Consider the following 19130-nt stretch of genomic DNA (forward strand, 5'->3'; position numbering starts at 1 on the left):
CGACCACCTAGATGGTGTGAGGGTCTCCCCAGATTTGCCACCCACGAGGGTCCTCGCTTAGTCCCGAAACAGTGCCAGTGCCACCCGGTGACGATCAAGATACGATTTACGATTCCTTCCATGAAGAACGATACAATCAACGCCGCGCAACGTGTGGTGCTGTCCGTCATCCGATCATCGCGATGGCGGTGTTGGGCCACCCCGGGGGCGTCGGCCACCAACGGACGGGAATTGAAATCGATGAACATCATTCCGCGTGCGTGCATACAGTCTCTTGCAGCGAACACCGGCAAGGGAAGCGAAGAGTACCTACGATACGATCACACACACAAACGCCTCGGATCCAGCGACGCGCGTTACTTTTGCAAAGTCCGATTTGTGAACTCGCGCGCGCGCTTGCAAAAAAAAGGAAGACCCCAAAACAAGCACTGAGTGGGCCCCAGGCACATCAATTCCAACCTCTTCGGCCCAAACCGACCAATAAAGCGGACAGATTGAACGGGGCCCGAGTGACCTGAATAACAAAACAAGCGCGAGCAGGCGTGCGCGCGCGCGCTTTAACCGCGACACCCAAAAGGCAATCGGTCGGTGGGGCGGTGGTAATGGTTGCAATATAAAACCGATCAGGCCCCTCGCCCCAGCCCGATCGTGTTCGAAGATTCTACGCGCACCCATCCCGCCTCCCCCTCGGGTTTGAAACTTCCACCGGTACACCGTTCCATTCCGGGGCAAATTAATGCCAATCGATTTGGGTTGCCGGGTACGAGTTCGCGAGAATTGCGCCCGCAAAACCACCCGGTGGCGTCAATACACCGAGCGAAGGACGAGGAAGAGATCCCGCGGCCATTTAGTGTGCCGATCGATCGAAACAATTGATTGGCGAGTGCCAATTGAGGACTGCCGGCGGCACTGCGGACTGCCCTCCCATCGTTTGCGAGGTCGGGAGGGGCCAGTGCTTTACCATCTCCGTTTGGGCGCCTGGTGGAGAGCAGTGATGTTGCGACACAGGTTCGGGTATAATTACATAAGCAGTAAAGAGGAAGCCGAACCGCGACGATGAAGATTTGCAACATGCAGACAGCTAAAATAAATAATTGGGCGTTAGAAAATGAGGCAAAGTAAGAAAAAAAGACAACAATTCCTTCCACCCCCTCCGCTCCCACACACACACACACACACACACTTACATGTCATACGGGCGCCTGTGTCCGTTGGGTTTCGTTTTTGTTTTTCTTTTCGGAAGAAATTAGATAACCGGAAGGCCAACGAGGGAGACGGCCGAAAAGACACCACACCACGAGGAGATGATGTCAAAATGTAGGCAAAAAATATGCGACCGAGGGTAAGATTAAAAAGATACACAGACGCACCCCGATTAACGTCACACACACACACACGCTGCGTTTGCGTCACTGTTCGGTTGTGGATGCTGGCCCAGACAGCACGGGCGGAGGGTGTATTTTGTTACGGGGAAAAGTGATAGTTTCCACCGTAAAGCTGCCTTGAGAAAGACTGCTTTGCGTCGTTCTTCTTGAGCTGTGCTTCTGCTGCTGCTGCTGCTAATCGTTCGTATTTTCACTTTCTTGCTTCAATGTGCACTGTGACGACAAATCCGAACGAACGAACAACCGGGGGGACACAACCATGTTACAGTTGCTAGCAGGGGGACTCGTTCCGACTTGGGGGAGAATCGCAGAAGGGTTGTTATTCTTATTTTCAGTGCACTTTCGCTGAGTGGGGAGTGAGGGGGACCGTGTGGAGGATGATCACCACAGTACGATTAGCGTGTGGGGTGGGTGAGGGGGAGGGGAATTCTTTCCCCTACAGCAGGCGAACACGATCGACACGACTTTAACACGCGGGCACGCACGCACGCACGCACGAACGAACGAATCCACTTCCCGTAGCCTACTTTGCTGTACGGCGAGTTGCGAGAGAGAGCGAGAGGGCGAGCTGATTTGTTTTTGTTGCTTGATTGAGTTGGAATGGAATTTTTGCTGAGCGTATTCTTAGCTATCTGCTCACACTCTTCACATACTTCATGCACGCACGCACGCACGATCGCATTGAGCTGCTTGCCGTCTGCTTCATTTCACCACTTTCGGATCGGACCGAATAATACCCGCACTGCCCAACAACTTCCTGTCAACCCCCCGTCGTCGTCATAGGGGTAGTTTTCGGTAGTGATTGTTGTGCAGTGTTGTGCAAAGTTTTGGCCACTGCTGCTGCTGCTGCAACGCAACACGAATCAAAACATTCAACACACTTACTCACACACACACACACTACAGCAAAGGTACGGAACACAACACAATCACAGCACAGCTTCTGTGTGCGATGTTTTTCTTTTGCAGTGCAATAGAGTAGTGACACGAGATTGAAGTAAAAGAAAACAATATCCAGCAAAACAATTCGTACACAAACCACTACACGACCAGGAGCGGAGCCAGCGGGCACGGACAGACACGGGCACACAACACCGACGGCACGAGCGACTGAGCGAGTGCGGGAACTGTCAAAAGGTGCGCGATCCAACGCGGCCTACTGTGCTCACGCACACATCCAGACACACCCACAGCGCCGGGAGCGCTGTCAGGCGGTGTGCGTTGCCGCTTGTGTGTTGTTTTTGTTTTCTTTGCCAAGAGCAGTGTGTTGCGGTCGGGCCGCGCGGAGGAGGAAAAAGGGGTTTTTTTTTTCGTTTGTTGTTTCGAAAGGGAATATGCGATGCTTTTGGTCGAATTGTAAAAAAAACAGTTTGTTTAAAAATATACAATGTTAAATTAGTTGCATTAGATACGTTATGCGCAAGCGCCTGATGAAGAGGAATCACCGCGGTCAGCTGCACAAATTCATTTTCAACACACACACAACCACACACAGCCACCCATACACGTACACAAATACGATCGGGAGTGCATCTTTCACGAACACACGTTCCCTCTTGGCTCAGGGCTGTCAAACACGATCAATTTTTGGTTCGTTCTACGCTTGGTTTAGCTTACAGGGTTTGTACTAAAGTTTTTATGGTTACGGTTTTATTGAAATCGTTTGGATTTTTTTAAATAATTGCACCAGTATTTGCTTTAAATTTTCATGACGTAAATGATGTAAAATCTTTTCCTGAGCTACACGAATAATACGTTTCGAAGACATTTGCGCAACTCGGATTTTCGCGTATGTGGAATATCAAGTTTTTCATTCTAAATATTATAGCAATCCTATAGGGGAGCGTTGCATTCGACTAGGGGAATTTTGCAAGCATACTATGCAGCTGTCAAAATATTCATTTTAAAGAAACAATTCATGTTGAAGAGTCTGCTTCTTCGAGAGATTTTATTGTATTCCGGTTTGAATTTTTCTTCACTAGCAAAACCCATTTAAATTTGCAATACCCCAAATAACCATGATACCAAAAACGCCACCAATTTCCTGTACTAAAAATCCAGTTACATGAAACAAAGCCAAAGCACTGTCAGTTTGGTGGGTTAAACCATATGGCCGCAGAAGCGGCCACTTCAGTGTTGTGAAAGTAAGTTTTTATACACGGGTAATTCATTTGCTAAACATTTTCCATCCCAAAATATGTTTAATTATGCAAAGGAAGCAATGAAACGTTGTTTAAGTTTGTTTATTGTAAAACATATTTGTGTGTGTTTGTTTACATGCAAATGGACTCATCCATTTCGCTGGTCAGTGCACAGTTTTTAGATTTAAAATATTGACGAAGTTATGCTGTGATGTAAGTGAATGAGTTAAAGTAATCGATGTGTTAAAATCCTGTTAAGCATATTTACCCTAGCCCGCTCTTGATCCACATTTTCCTCGTCAACATGTTTGGAAAAGGTGGGCCAAGCGCGTGCTAGGTAAATACATATGATCGGAACTGACAGCTCCGATTGTTCTAAAATTTGGTGGGTTAACGACTGAATCGACCACCACTAATCCACGTGGGTTTGAAGTGGCTTTACAGTGGGTTAAGACCGATTTGGTTATATGGGACTTCATATCCAAATCCAATAATTGTTGAGATTTCGCTTTTGAAGATTAAAAAAATTAAGAAAGGGAAAAAATATAGATGAATTTAAGTAAAAAATAATTTTTATAATCGTTTGATCAAAATCAATAAGCAATACGGCTGAAACCCTTCTTTCAGAATAAAAAATATCAAAATCAATACGTAAGTCTGTTCCGACAAAAGTATTCTGAACTGTGAATGAGCCTTCTAAATGGTTTTAAATTTTCTGTACAATGATTATTTGACTGCTATTTATTATTTTACAGTGTATTAAATAATAAAGGGCATGCGCAATAATCTGAAAGGTACAATTTTTTTCAACCGAGTTTGACATTCCTGTTTAGCAACGAATCGATTAACAAATTTAAATTGCTACTTTACAGGCCAACGTGGGCCTTTGGAATAACCACCAGCTTATCTATATCAGACGGGAATGACGAAGCTCGTTGTTTGATTTGATGACTTCATTTGGATAACCACAACACTGCACTCACACATTCCGGTTTCCCCTCGGGATATCCAATCGACCGGCACACGGACGGAAAAACAAACCACCCACTCGCGATACAGCGCACACTGCAGCAAATGTGTGAGATCGTCCCACTACTAGTGCGCCATCGGCGTTCACAAATTAGATACAATTTACACACCGTTTGTCTGCCTCCACGCGCACGCCAGATCGTTTTGGGGCAGGTTGCTTATGACCGCTTATCTGCGCCGTTTTCCAGATCCGTGGCCACACACAGCTACACATTTGTCGGGCCCATATCGCGACCACATGGAGCAGTTACACTGTCAGCATAGCGCAGAGTCCCCAAAACTGGTGCGGTGCGCAGGCTTGATAAGAAATCGATTTCGATCGCAAATGGGTTCCGCTTGTCTTCTTTGCGACATGACGAACAACTTATCGCGTTGATAAGGTGTGTGGTTTGTGACGAGAGAGTGTAACGGAGACGGTGTCGATGTATGCGACTGTCCCCAAAAATTGGCAAGTGCACGGTCTACGACACTTCTTCGCCGATTCTTTGAAGTGAGAAATCACAACCTTGCAATCGCTCAATTTAAAACCAAATGATAAGGTTATTGTGGATGAGTTCCAATCCAAAAGATAAAGACTTAAGGCTTGAAATCCTAAGTTTATGATCGAAATGACAAAACAGCATGCATTAGGACTAGTAAATTTGTCGCTCTGGTACTCAACGACAACAGCACAGGTACATAATGACACAATTTTGAAAGCTTCCCTTATCATCTGTAGTTTATTATGTGTCTATATTGTTCCTATCCACTCCTGAAAGAAAACAAATCTTTCCTAGCATAACGAATGAAAACTTAATCGCAGTAAAATCGAATACCTGTCGTGTTCTAATTCTTAATTTAAATGAATTAAGTGAATTGAACTTAAAATATGCTACATTAAGTTACATCTATTACCGATCAATTACAAAATAAGTTACTGCAAGTTGCGAAAAAAATATTTCTTTATTTCATAAGATAATCAGACTCAAAATGTACACAAAGATAATAAATAAAAATTTGATTAATTTTTAAGTACACAATTGATAAAAGTTATTTTTAATGTTTCTATAGTTTGTATATTTTTATGTCGAATACAGAAATCATATGTTGCATCGAGTTTTTACTTCGAGTATTTTTTATGTATTTTTTATACACTTAAACATAAAATGAAGTTTATTTTATGTCTCAAGACTATACGGGGAATATGGACTTAAATATCATTTTAAGCCATTATAGTTAAATGTTCAGAATATCAGAATTGACAAAGAATTTTGCAACTTTTCATGGCATTTTATAATTTTAAGTACTTTTTTTTTGTTAAAAAGATACAACCTTTTGGGGGGTATTATTAGCCATTGAAATTGGGTCATATCAGTCGGATGGGGCATTCAGTTTGATTTGTATTTGAATATTTTTATTTATATCGCTCATCTATCGTGTACCAATTAAAACAAAAAGGAACATTTTTAGTTAAAACAGTTTAAATAACCGTAAGAGATTGCTACCTGCTAGATTGCTGCTCTGATTCATTGCGTTGCATTGTTAAATAAATTCAAATATTCAAAAATAACTGAAACCTTCCCGCATTCCCGCCAGAATCGCTCCGGCGCAACGTGTTTCGCAATTTTGCATCGAGATGTCAGCACCTGTCAACAAGCGAGCGAGCGCGCGCGCGCGCTCCAAAGTGAAACGCTTTTCGCTATAAAAGCACGTACAAACTGTGCCGCCCACGACGACGCTCCCATGCCGGCGTGTGCTCCGGGGAAGCTTTCGATAAAACTTGCGGTGTAATCGCAACGCATTTTCTCTTTCCACTTATCTATTTTCCCAGGCAATCGTAGCCATTAAAGCTCCGGGTGTGCTGTTGTTGATGTTATTTTCCTCCTTTCGCCGAAGGATTTGTAGGCGCCCGCCCGCCCGCTCGCTTACCAGTGTCACGACACAGCTAAAGCGGAGCGGCCAAAGCAAAACCAAAAGCAATTAAAAGAACATTAGGACAGATTGCTGGCCGACAGGATGGCGCAGGAAATGAAATGAAAGCGATACTACGTCGCCGTTAGCCAAGGCCTTGGTATTAAAGGGCCGCGGCCGACGTTTAATGTTGCTGTTGCGCGCTGCGGGTTGTGGGTGAAAGCGCAGGTAACATTAGGCGGGAATGCAATTTTTTGCAATGCTACAGGAAGGTGATAAAATGATGCTGGAGAAACAGGTAAAAGAAACATAACACAGTTTTCCGAGCTTTTATTAACACAAAACGGATTTTAAAGAGGGTGAGTGCAAGTGTTTCCCCTTTTTTTCTGTGATTGTAACTCTGTAAACGGGTCACAAAGCAATACCAAACCCCTCTACCTGCAAATGCAAATAAAGTGTCCTGTGAACGGTGCTGCTGTGTCCTGGGCACACAACAGCAGCAGCAGCAGCAGTAACAGTATGCAATTTGTTTAATAACATCTGCAAGTGCTTTTATAATCAAACGCGTCCCTTTCGCGTAGGTTCAGTGTGCTCTCTGCTGCCTGCTGGTATGGCTCCTTTGGCTCCCACCGCATGCACTTGTTCGCATCACATTTGAATACTGATAGCGGGCGCACCTTGCACCAGAGTAGGACAAAGTTCAGAACCACCAGCCAGGGATTTTGGAGAGCAGGATTTGCACTGTGCTACCGCCGGAGATGGGAAGGGAAGGGTAAAACGGAAACCAAACGATTACAAAGCGCAACACCATCGATAGGGAGGAGAGGTAGCAAGCTTGAAATAGACAACGGGTGGAATCGGCTTGGACGTGCTGGTCAGCCGGAAGGAGACATCGCCCCAGAAGTCACCACCAGGCAGGGGCGCTGGGGCGAAAAAAGCAAACGTGAGACGTGAGTGCACTGTTGAAGAGGCTATCGCTTCCGGTTAGATTACAACCCCTGTATGTGTGTGTGACCGAACTGGACGGTTGTATTTTTGTATCTTCTTTTATCCCGAGTCTCCTTATATGCATGACCGTAGCTGTGAATGCTTCCATTAGCTCCCTTACCCCCTTAAAGCATCAGATTTCAAGCTCTCACTCGTTCCCTTTCGGTTGGTCTCTGGGTGGGGTTTGGTGGTGAAATTGAAACACGAAACCTAATCCTTGATCCCGGTCCCCGGTCGTCGCCATTCGCAGTTTGTTATCTATTTCTTCACCTCACTTCCCTATCCACACTTCCTACCGACGCTCTCGTTCCTGGTGATTACCTTTCGGGAAAAAAGGATCTCGATTCGCTGGACAGCTCAGATGATGTTGGAAACAGAGAGAGAGAGAGAGAGAGAAAGGCTTCAACATTGTCCATTTTGTTCGCATAAAGGGGCAAACTAGTGATGGCGCAGTTTTACGCAGAAATCAAAAGTGTACAGCGGGAAGCAGGGAAGTGTCTGTGTTCATTGAGCATTGAAAATAGCCCCGCTATCTTCCAATGGAAACGATGCTTTTTTTGCTGCAAGTTTTCTCGCTTGTAGAGTTTTTATTGCTTGCCGCAAGAAACTGGAAACTATCATCCATGTGCGACAGTTTCTGTGCTTTTTGATTATGTTTTAAATAGTGCCTGAGCACTTAAAAAGCGCTAGACAATGATATTTTAAAGTATTAATCAAAGTTTAACGACTAAAAATAAAAGAAGATAAAGACTCGACCGGACGGAGGTTGTGTTAGAGCAATGAAATTTTATTATTAAAATTCCACGCTTATCTAGCTGAATGACAACAAAAAGGACGTCAAAAATTGCTGCAAGAAAAGGCACCCCAAAACGGTGCACCTTACAGTATGCGCGATACACCTGCGCACTGAAATTTAAATACTATTTGAAGCACATCAAATGAAGCAATTTAGATACGGCACAGGTACGACCCGCCCGGGTGATAGAAATGCGTCCACCTAACACCTTTCGCAAGGCTGCTCTTTGCCACCGGCGGCCACGCGTTGACATTGACAGCGTGAAGGTACGTTGGGGAGGGGAAGGAATCAACCGTTTTTTTCCAATTGATTGCATCGCCCCCACGGTCGCGCGCGCCAGTCTTCGGATGGTAATTGTGACACCATGCTAACTGCTGCTAGCATCACCATCGTACCCGCAAGGAGTGGAAAAACGGAGACGAAAAGTAATAAGTCCAAAAGAAAACTGCGATAAGAACGAATGACTTTTCATATCATTTGGCAATGCTGACGCTCTGCCCGCAACCGCACGGTCGCGCATCTTGGTCGCGCGCGGCGCACATTCATGTTTAATTCAGCCCGAAGACGTTGGTTGGGTGCGGCTACACCGTCCCGTCAAGGCTTTGGGTTGGTTTGATGCGCCGAGGAAGGAAGAACCGAGCGCGTCTGGACGTGAGTGGCGTTTAAACACTTTAAAAAAAAATCTCAGTTCACTCATCGCCAAACCCCATCGAGCTCCGAACCCAGACACAATGGTACAATCCCTCCCCCACGAATTGGCGTTTGTGTCCCAATGAAGGTGCGTATCGAAGCTGCGTGCGAAGGTAAACGGAAGGCAAAAAAAAGGAACACGCAGTTGTCGCCGTGACGTGAGTTTTATTATTTTGATTTAAAAGCTTTCGGCGGTGTTTTTTTTCTTTCTTCTTCGTTCGAGCGCTTTAAAATTGGCAAAATCAATGGAATGGTTTGCTGTGCCGAAGGAAATGGAGGGATTATTGAGCAATGTTTCATATCAGCGTGAGCAGTGGGGTGGTTGAATTTTGAAGTGCCCAAGGATGTTCCAACGCATTAACATTCCTTTCCTGCTCGAGGACAATTTGTTTGACCTTCTGTAAAGTGTTATTGATTGAGAACAATGGTGTATTTGTGTGGTGCAGTTGTTTGGAGCCTAATTTTATGAGCTGTGGATATTTGGACTTTTAATGACCGCATCGGATTGAATCAATTGTATGTCACAATAGTCCACTGCATTTCAACTGCTGTTTTCATCGTCATTTTATGTTAGTAGTCGATAAATATACCTTGAAAGTCTCCCATAACAAAGTTTACACATGATTAGACGAATTCTTCTGGAAATGTACTTCTTACAATAGAGAAAAAGGGTAAAAAGTGTTGCGACTAAACTGTTGAAAGCATACGTTGTTGGATCCATTTTGTACATGGTTGTACCAGAAATGTTCGTTATGCTCCTAATCATGCACAGTTCGCAATCGTACCTCGAGGTTCTGCTGCCCCTTTTCTAGCCATGCGTTCGGCAATCAGGTCGTTTTCATGCGTTTGTTGGCTACGTTTGAATCTTATACCAATGTACCATATTTTAAACTCAAATTCTAAACATGCAAAAGTTGCATGGATATACCACCTTGAACAAAAAAGAAATTCACATCATCATGGAATGGTAGAGCAATTAATCTATTTTGTTTCGTTTGTATGATGCTACAATGTACCGAACTACTGATGTGCTCTCTGGAGTGCTCCCATGAGACTCCGATCCGACTCCGGTTGATGGTAGTGCGATTCCGACTCTGGAAAAATCGAAACCACTATTACATTAGCGAAACGGATTTTTCTGTCAAATCGGGTCAAAGACAGATGAATTCCGGAATTATTCCTGTAAAGTAATAGGGCATTTACACTGGCCGTCTCCGACTCCAACAGAACGATTGACTCTGATCCCGGCCGACTCCAACTCCGGATGACTCCGACTCTTTACGGCTTCGACTCCGGACGACTCCAGACGGCTCTGGATAATGGAGGTCGGATCTTACTTACTTACTTATCGCTAAAACCGCTTTGCGGTCTTGACCTGCCCCAGGAGTGTCCGAAAAAGCTCACGGTCTCGCGCCTTCGTCTGCCAGTCCGTTATCCCGGCCTTAATGGCGGACGCCTTCACGCCATTTTGCCACCTCAGTTTGGGCCTACCTTGCCTCCTCTGTCCTTGTGGACGGCCTTAAAAGACTTTACGGGCTGGGTCGTCCGTTTCGATGCGTACAACATGGCTAGTCCACCGGAGCCTGGCGAGCTTGATACGCTGCACGACAGTGGGGTCACCGTACATCTCGTATAGCTCGTCATTATAGCAGCTCCTCCATTGTCTATTGGAGGTCGGATCTACCTTCCGGAATTAGTTCCGAAATTTTTGGAGTCGGATCGGAGTCGATCCTCTTGTACTTACTCTACCCATTACTACACCCATCACATATTCGTTCCTATATTTTAATCAAAAGGCAAAACTTCGTAAACGAATGATAAAAGGCCAATGATTCTTTTTAATGATAAAAAACAACAAATGCAGAAGCTGCCATTGAATACAAAACAAATCGCCTAGGAGAGATGCGATGAGTTCTAGGCACAAATGATGCACTATAGCTATTTAAAAAAATAATTCTATTTCTCTGTTATGTATCGGAAATGCTTCAAGACAAACTTGATATTTCGCTGTTTTCAAATCATTTTTTAAATTTGATCAGTAATCAAACAGTGCAAGGACCTGCTAGCCCTTATTTTCTGAGTTCAAATCTATTGTCGGAATAAAACATTCGCTTTAAAAATGTTAAAAATTAGTTAGAAGTCCTTTGGAAATAAAGGGTTCCAAGAAATGTGTCTCGGTGTGAGACAAACTTTAACATAAATTCTGACAACCGTTCTTGGACAGATATGGCTTCTCGTGAAATGTAATTTCTTCGTTTTCATATGTGCTGTGTGCATTAGTTGTCATAAATGTACATGGTTGTAGCGATATAAACAAGAAAATACGAAAATAACGTGTTCAACTGTTTCTTTTAATGCGACACTTGGAGAAATGCAACCATTAAACACACACTAAACTCTGTAGGTGCCATTTCTGCACTTAGCTAAAACTCTCCCATTACGCTCTTCTAACGCCGTAGTGCGCACTTGTCACAAGTACGCAGCCCATCAGTGTGTACCCACACTCAATAAAAATGCATCATTCAACTCCCACACGCACACGCGTCTGTTCTGCATAACGAGTGCATGTTTATGGAGAATGTTAGCGATGTGCAAAGCATTGTGCCGCATAGCAGAAGGAAGGAAAGGAAGCAAACAAAAATTTCCTTTCTCGACATTTTGTCGAGTCCACAAACACATCCTTCAGGCATGGGACAAGCGACAGCTCAGGACAGCCGGGAAGCGTAACAGAATTATCCTGCCTTACTGAGCGCCTCGGCGTATCAATCAAATGTCTTCGCCGTCGTCGTCATCGCCGTGATTGTGTGGGCAGTGGGAAGAAGGGATAATGTCCCCGGCGGGCTAAAAATAATGTATCCCCCTTCCCTATTCTGGAGACAAGGAGACAGGGACGTAAAACGCGCTGTTTGACGAGAGCTTGTGTGTGTGGAAGGATTGTGACAGCAAGTTTCATCCTGCGGTCCGGTTTTCTTGGAGCTCTCAACACAAAAGGATGTGATTGTGTGGCATTAGACAACGGTCAGAGAGCAAGAGAAGCAAAAAGAGACAGAGATAGAGAGGCAGACGGAGTGTACAGAGTGTGTGTCAGCTCGTCATCACGGATACGCTTCAAGGACGTGACACATCGACAAAGATATCGACGGCAATGACAAAAGCCGAAGGAATTTTCCTTCCTATTGTCGAAAGCAATAAGCAATCGGGTACCGCACCTCACCATCCCCATCCTCTGGATACTCCAACGGCCCAAAAAGTCAGTCAAGGCAATGGTGGGGAAGAGTTTTGGATTAATATGTTTCCTCCGGTTCCGGTGCATGTGTGTACCCAGCGAGGCTGGTGTTAATGAATTTTATGTCCTGAGTACCCACCAGCGCCCCATTATTATTTGCCTCGACATTGACCGATTTGATGCGCTTGGAATTAGTATTATGAGAGTCTAATGTTGATCACATACGCGCAGGCATTACGCAACATACACGCTTGGGACAGTTTAAATGCCCCGCAAAACCATTGTTATTGCCCAAAGCACCAACAAAGCGAAGGAAATTGCGTCCCGCAATGAAGATGAAAATAAAAATAATGATCCACTTTCACGCGGGCGCAGCTGGTAATACGATAGCTGCCCGATAGCGCCGGGCAAAAGTCAAGCTAATGAGGTGAGCGCGAATCGTGCCCACGTGTCTATAAATATCCGTTTGTCCTGGTAGGAAATCCTTTTTCCCCGAAAAAAAAAACGAAAGAGCGAAAGATCACGCACATGCTGGAAGAAATTCGAGCATTTTGATGAGCAATAAATGAAGGTGAATGGTGAATTTGGTTGTGTGTGTGTCTGTGTGTATGTTGGGGACCATTAGAAGTATCTTTCTTTGTTTTCCACCCCCCCCCCCCCCGAGGGGGGACTCCATACGCCATTCCAGTTACTTTCCCGTATTGCGGTTCTCGATTACACGCCCATGGGGAACCGACCGAATCTTATCGAAGTAATTGAATCATCCAACGCCACGATCGGGAGGTAAATATAAACATTGCTCCATTGCTTGGAGGAGTGTTTGTGTGTGTGCTGCCTGTGTATCATGGAAAATAATTGCTATTGACCTATCATTTCAGTTCAGCGGGCGAAGAAAACCGCGCGAACAGGAAGGGCGTTACGAACAGCCGCGTAAACTCGGTGCCGTTGCGTCCAACCGCAACTGGTGGATGCCGCCTCTTGCCTTTCCCAAAAATTCATCCCTCGGGGTGAATGTGGGTGAACAAATGGAAAAGATGCGCAGTCGTGACGTCAATCAAAAGCACGTCTTCCACACGCTTTCCAGGCGTGGAGAAAGGGTAGCGCAGGAAAAGGAAAACTAGTTCGCGACTATTACGACTCATCCAAACAGTTTCACTGCGATGCGATGCGCATTTTGGGTATAGGATAAGGGGAGAGAGAAAAATGCTGGAATGATCCACAGCTGAGGTATTAGCCCGACCAACAGTGTCAACAGCAAAACGTTCGCCATAAAATCCAAATGCCAGTTCCATTGTTTTTAGGGCGAGCTTTAACTAACAAAACCACGCAGCTAAAGGATCGTTCCCGGTGTTCGTGGTCTCCTACAGATGGGAGGTTGCAGATGGAGCCCGGTTGACGCCCGTTGGTTGACAGCAGAAGAATGGATGCCGGACATGCCCGTTGGTTTCCCGTTCGAACTCGCTCGCCTTTGAAGGGGCGACAATGCAATAAAACACAGCAAGGGACTGACCCACGGCTCAACGGCTCGAGTCGAGTAATTGCTCCGTACACGAGCGAACTTGGTGTTCGGATGATGGTGGCACGTGTAAATTTAATTCCTCTTGACGTCTTTTTTTTCAGCAGACCAAAACCCCACAAACGCAAACGCTGCTAGGGTCAGTTTTTTTGCACGCGCAATGCATTTTGATGATGTGACGACCACGTTTGTTGATTGTTGAATTGCTTGCAGCCTGCACTCTGTCAGGACACTTTCATTGAGCGCGAATCAAGGGAACAATTAGCCGTTGCGTTCTTCTTTACTTTACTTTCTTTCGCTCTACCGACAGACACACAGGGCTGTGTGTTTGTTAGTGTGCTGAGTTCAATTAAATTAATGAAACGATGTGCTGGACCCGTTCACACCCACTCACAGGGCAGATAAAAGCAATAGAGCGCCGGTCTTCGCCAGAACGCAGAAAAAAGGAACCATAGAAATGGTGACTCGAGACTCACCAGGAGCGTCAGTAAACAATCATTATTACCTCGCAAATAAATCAATCAACCGGGGAGGGCGAACGCACTACGCGTCCAGCCAGATGATGATAACCGCAAACTCGTGCTGGCGTGCTGGAAACACCAGGCTGGCTGGGTCGCTGTTCTGCTGCTACTGCTTGCGAAACGGTGCTGCCTTTTTTGGGCTGATGTTATTCTGTAAAAATAAGTAAGAAAGATTGGCATGAATAGGGTGATATTAAAAACGTTGGAGAAATTCTGATGTGATTTATTGCTGCAAGTTATGATGAAAAATTTTATGAGAGAAATACATGATTGTTACATGTTCCATCGTTTCATTCGAAAATTTGTTCGACATTTGTTGGAATTAATTTGGTTTGAGGGAGGAACTGATTAAATATGCGTACATTTTTGCGTAAAATTTGTTTCTGTTTATCCATTACTCTTTTCTGACCAAGTAACTTCCGTGAATTACTAATCAATTACCTTTTCAACAGCTTCTTAGGGGTTACTATAAGACTATTATAGTAACTAGTAACTATTAAGACTACAGGGTTAAATATATTCCATTGCATCTTGGATACAACTGGTTAGCCCTTGTAATGTGGAAACGGTGGCAATGAGACCGTTTCTGGTCTAAAAAGGCGCTTTCACTCATTGACCCATCCGTTCCATAAAATTTTGATATTTATTAACCTTGTATTAACGGACAGAGTGTGGGCCCTTGCAGCGGAATAACTGGGCAAAAAAACATAGCTACTACTGTCAATTCCTATTACAATTCTAAATTCCATATTGCTGAATATTTGTTTTGAAACCTTCAAAAATTACAAAACTATTCTCTAATTCTATTGTATATTTTACCCCTGAAAGTCAAATGTTTTCACAACTGATACTCAATTTTACTTTATTAATTATTAAAAGGTATTTATAAAGTATAATTATATTATTTTCATTTTGTCATTTTATTAGATTAATTTCACATTATTTATTATTTTTATTGGTACGCAAGTTGTGACGACGTTTATTTGGATTTAAGGTTGTTTATTTGAAATGGATTTTTAATTGAATTAAAATATTTTATTTATGTCTGCCTTAAGGATTGCACATATTTTTCTTACTATTAATCTATTCTACATGAATCTAACGTATTACCTAACCAAGAGCATTGTGCGTATCGTGATCACAAAAGAGAAGAGGAATTTAGAGAGTATCTTACACGGAAAACTGACAGGGATATGTGGAAATCGAAAAGATTACATAAAGAGTTTAACGAAGATAGTGCATAGTGCACATTCTCATCTAATCGACCATGCATAAACCAGATACATACATATTATATTTCTTCGAAGTTTTTGATGAGTGCTACTGACAGGAACTTAATGATTGAGTTGGGCAATAATAATTTCAAATAGTACAAAAAAAAGATACAATAAGGCATGCAAGTTTCAAGCAAAGGCAATTCCACATATAAAAATCAAAATAGGTAATCTATAAATAACACTAATAAAGATACAAAGTAGAATTAACAAAAACCAATACCAAATAACCGTATAAAACATGTGAGAGTTTCAAATTATTGTCTGAATAGTTTCAAATTAGAACTCAAACTAGAACGGAAAATAGAACCAGAATTTGTTAATAATTTATAATTGATTTATACGTAAAATGCTATAAATAATAGAAATTGTAACGAGTTTCTTTACAAATCAAATAAAGCTTTTCCTGTTTGCTATTTCTTATTAAAATTGTAACATCCGTTTGTGATTCAGCATGCCAAGGCGGACTTCCCATACACTGAGGCGGCTCTCGTTTGGTTCGCATAGATTAATATTTATGGATTAACGTTTCCTATTTACTCAGGATGAACAACCTGTGGAACAATTGCTACGGATTACCTTTAATAAAAAATAAGTTTCTTCATTCAATATGAAATCTCAATTATTTATGTAAAAATGATAACAAGAAATCAAATTACTTCATCCCTCCTTTATTGCCACTCTCATACCAGGAAAAGCTTCTTTTGTTGTCGTGCAAATTCCAGCTTTATTTCAGCGTTTATAATCTTTTCCCGTACCGACAGCCAATTGTGTTCTGATTTGCAAAACACAATAACACCAACAACATCACGAGAGAGAGAGAGGGAGCTTCAAAGGCGCCCACTAGCCGAAAGGACTAATGAAGATTAAAAACATGTAGCTGTAGCCAATTTACATCGAATCGCTTTCGCTCTCTGTTGTCGGGCTACTACCTACCCTGCGGACATTCCCCAAAGCGGACACGTTGACTAAGTGTCCTTCTCAGGGGGATTTTTGCTCTCTAGTCCCCAATGGGCTAAGGGTAACATTTTGACCATTTTTGGGTGGAGAAGGCAAAAAAGGTCAACTAAACGTAGCTGGCCCAAAATCGAAAGAATAATCCCCGCACTTATTATTCGGGGGACCGGCTTTGTTGAACCGAATTTTGGGTTTTATTATTTAAATCGTGTTATTTATTATGTACGAGCTTGGCTTTTTTCACATCATCACAGTGAAACCGATTTGTGCTGTAGTGATCATGCATAATGTTGGGAAAATTACAAGCACTAGCCAGACATGCGATTACTACGCAATACAGACAACAGCTGCGGTAAAACGCAATCGCCCCGAAGATTGTGGATCTGATTACGTTCCACGCTGCCTCAATTGACAATTAAAATGTCAGCACACTGCACAAGCAACGCTGCAAACATGTTTGTGTACGCTCTAATGGAGAAGGATGCTGCTGTAATTACTGCTTCATCAAGCGTGGAGAGAAACGAAAAATACAAACAGAAATACGAAACAAAATCACGTGCAATCAGAAGCGGCAGCTTGCCCCGGGATGAATAGATTCGGTTGAGTATTTCAACGAAAACGTAGCTTTTATTCTATATGTACTGTGAATGCTCCAATTCTGTCCGGCTTAATGAAAAAAATCTATTAAGTAATCCACTTCACTATTGAATGCTAAAACTTCACAGCTCGCAAGCAAAACTGGACCTCCGCCATATCCATTTCCTTTCCGGGCTGATTCGCAGTTTACGGCCGTACGCGATCAGTGTGCGGGGTTAGCTCGCGGGCGGAATAACAGCCCGTGATTGGCACAATTAGCAAACCTTCGCGAAACTCGTCTAATAAAGTTACATAAAGAACGATCGACACCCGGGAGGGGGTCCGAACAGCGAACGACATTTGCGCTTGCTCGACAACAACGGTCTGCGGTCTGGAGATGGTGCTGCCGACGTTCGATCGACGGAATATCGTACAACAAGATGCCGGCTGGGCAGATGGTTTTGCAGGCTGAGAAACAATCGGTCAAAGTCGAATGCTGCACACTGCTGCCCTGAGGGATTCGGTTTGATTGAAGTGGAGGGTTTGTGCGGTTACTGCTGTTGCTGTTGTTGTTGTTGTTGGTGGCGGTAGTGGAGCTGGTTTGATGTCACCCGTGTGCCTGTTTAAATACCCGCCAGCAATTTGGTTTGTTTTGTTTCCCAGTGGAGCTACAATTGTTCATTTGAACAATGCTTTAAACATGATTGTGTATTGCATAAGTAATGTAATTACACAACTACAGCATCTTAAAAGGGTTAGTGTTTTAAATTTAAGTACACAGTCTTTTAGAATGCTTAATGTTCGTCAATCTCATGTTGGTTTCTGTCGCGATAATATAATAACAATTTTATGTTTAACTGATAAAGATGAAACCAATGATAATTACTGTGGAGCTTGGTATTCAATGTTAAATAGACCCACAAACTCGGAAGCGCTGTTTATGTGTTCCCTACGATAACCTGCACTGATAATGCTGTCGAAGACTTAATTGTAACACTAAAATTGTTGTTCGTGAGAATCAGTGCCTGTTGTTCGATAGACGGACGCAAAGTTGACTGTCGGAAGATATAAAATAGGTCTAGACAGGTCCCTGTAATGTGCACCGTGAACTTCCTGATCATTTCCTTCAGCCATTTCCAGCCTTAATTCAGAAAAATACTCCTTTCGCATTCCTTTTACTGATTTGATCACTAATCGGAACAATGCTTGCTTGATTTTCATTGAGAACATTGAATTCTGTAACTGTCCCTGTTAATGTCTTCATTTCATTCAACGCTCCAGTTGGTTAAAATTAAAGTTTTTGCTCAAAACCCTTCAACAAGATTCTAGTCCTTTCTAAAGGATTCTCTCAATTCGTATCCCTACGCGTGCTCCTAGCGGCTTCAATGAATTTCTGGTTCGATTTTTGCGCATCCCGTCTGTTCGTGTTGTTTTTGTTTTGTTTTTCGTTTTAATTAATTGATCGATTGACTTTAGATTGATTAACCACATCTATTTTTTATCTTAATTTAAATATAAGCTAATCTTATCTCATTAATACTCTAGTGTTGCCAGTGAATTTTGGATCTTCTTCGTGCATGTAAGAATCGTATTTTTATTTAATTGGATCTAAAAAAAATGGAATTTATTTACTATAAATGTATGGAAAACAGGGGGGAAAATAATGCAAAATCCTACTTTTTCATCTTTACGCAAAATTAAATTCTTCTGTTGTCCCTTGTCTTGCAATCGTACAATATCAAATAAAGCCTAGATCAGATTTCATACAAACTTGTATCGTTAAATTTAATTGGGCAGTGAATTAGCAGCTAGTCTAGATAAAACAAAGTGTCCCAGAGCTAATGGTAAACATGTTATAGAGTCCTACGGCTATTTCAACCTCCCAAAAATAGACCATTATATGTGTGTTTTAATGATGCTGAGCAAAAGACCTTGAATCTACACTATCCAAAAGCATAGCCCCTTAAAGATAGGACATTGGTTTCTTCAAGAAAAAAAGTAAATCCCCAAGAATGCATCGACCTTCCGTAGAAAATATGTTTAAACAATCCCCGAGGCCATCTGGAGACAAAACTAACACACCAGTTCAGCAAAGTATTGGACTCTCCAACAGGGGGGAAACTCCCCCTTGTTGAGCTGTTC

The 19130-nt window shown here is 43.1% G+C and overlaps 1 protein-coding gene across 9 annotated transcripts in view; it reads right to left on the reverse strand.

Annotated features, from left to right (window-relative positions):
* LOC120959301 (dual 3',5'-cyclic-AMP and -GMP phosphodiesterase 11-like) overlaps window positions 1-19130 on the reverse strand; it is a 96121-nt gene that overhangs the window by 72093 nt on the left and 4898 nt on the right. For 3 of the 9 annotated variants that reach the window (XM_040382590.2, XM_040382589.2, XM_040382599.2), the window contains exons 1-2: window positions 1188-2513; window positions 962-1081 (exon numbers count right to left, since the gene is read on the reverse strand). In XM_040382590.2, coding sequence (XP_040238524.2) covers window positions 962-1081; window positions 1188-1194 — 127 coding nt within the window. In that variant the 5' untranslated portion in view covers window positions 1195-2513. Of the gene's footprint in view, window positions 1-961; window positions 1082-1187; window positions 2518-4665; window positions 4678-14165; window positions 14333-19130 lie in introns of those variants that run through there. The other 6 variants (XM_040382598.2, XM_040382597.2, XM_049610184.1 and 3 more) reach the window with 5 other exon arrangements.

This window comes from Anopheles coluzzii, chromosome 3 (genome assembly GCF_943734685.1).
Source record: "Anopheles coluzzii chromosome 3, AcolN3, whole genome shotgun sequence".
Classification (NCBI taxonomy): Eukaryota; Metazoa; Arthropoda; class Insecta; order Diptera; family Culicidae; genus Anopheles; species Anopheles coluzzii.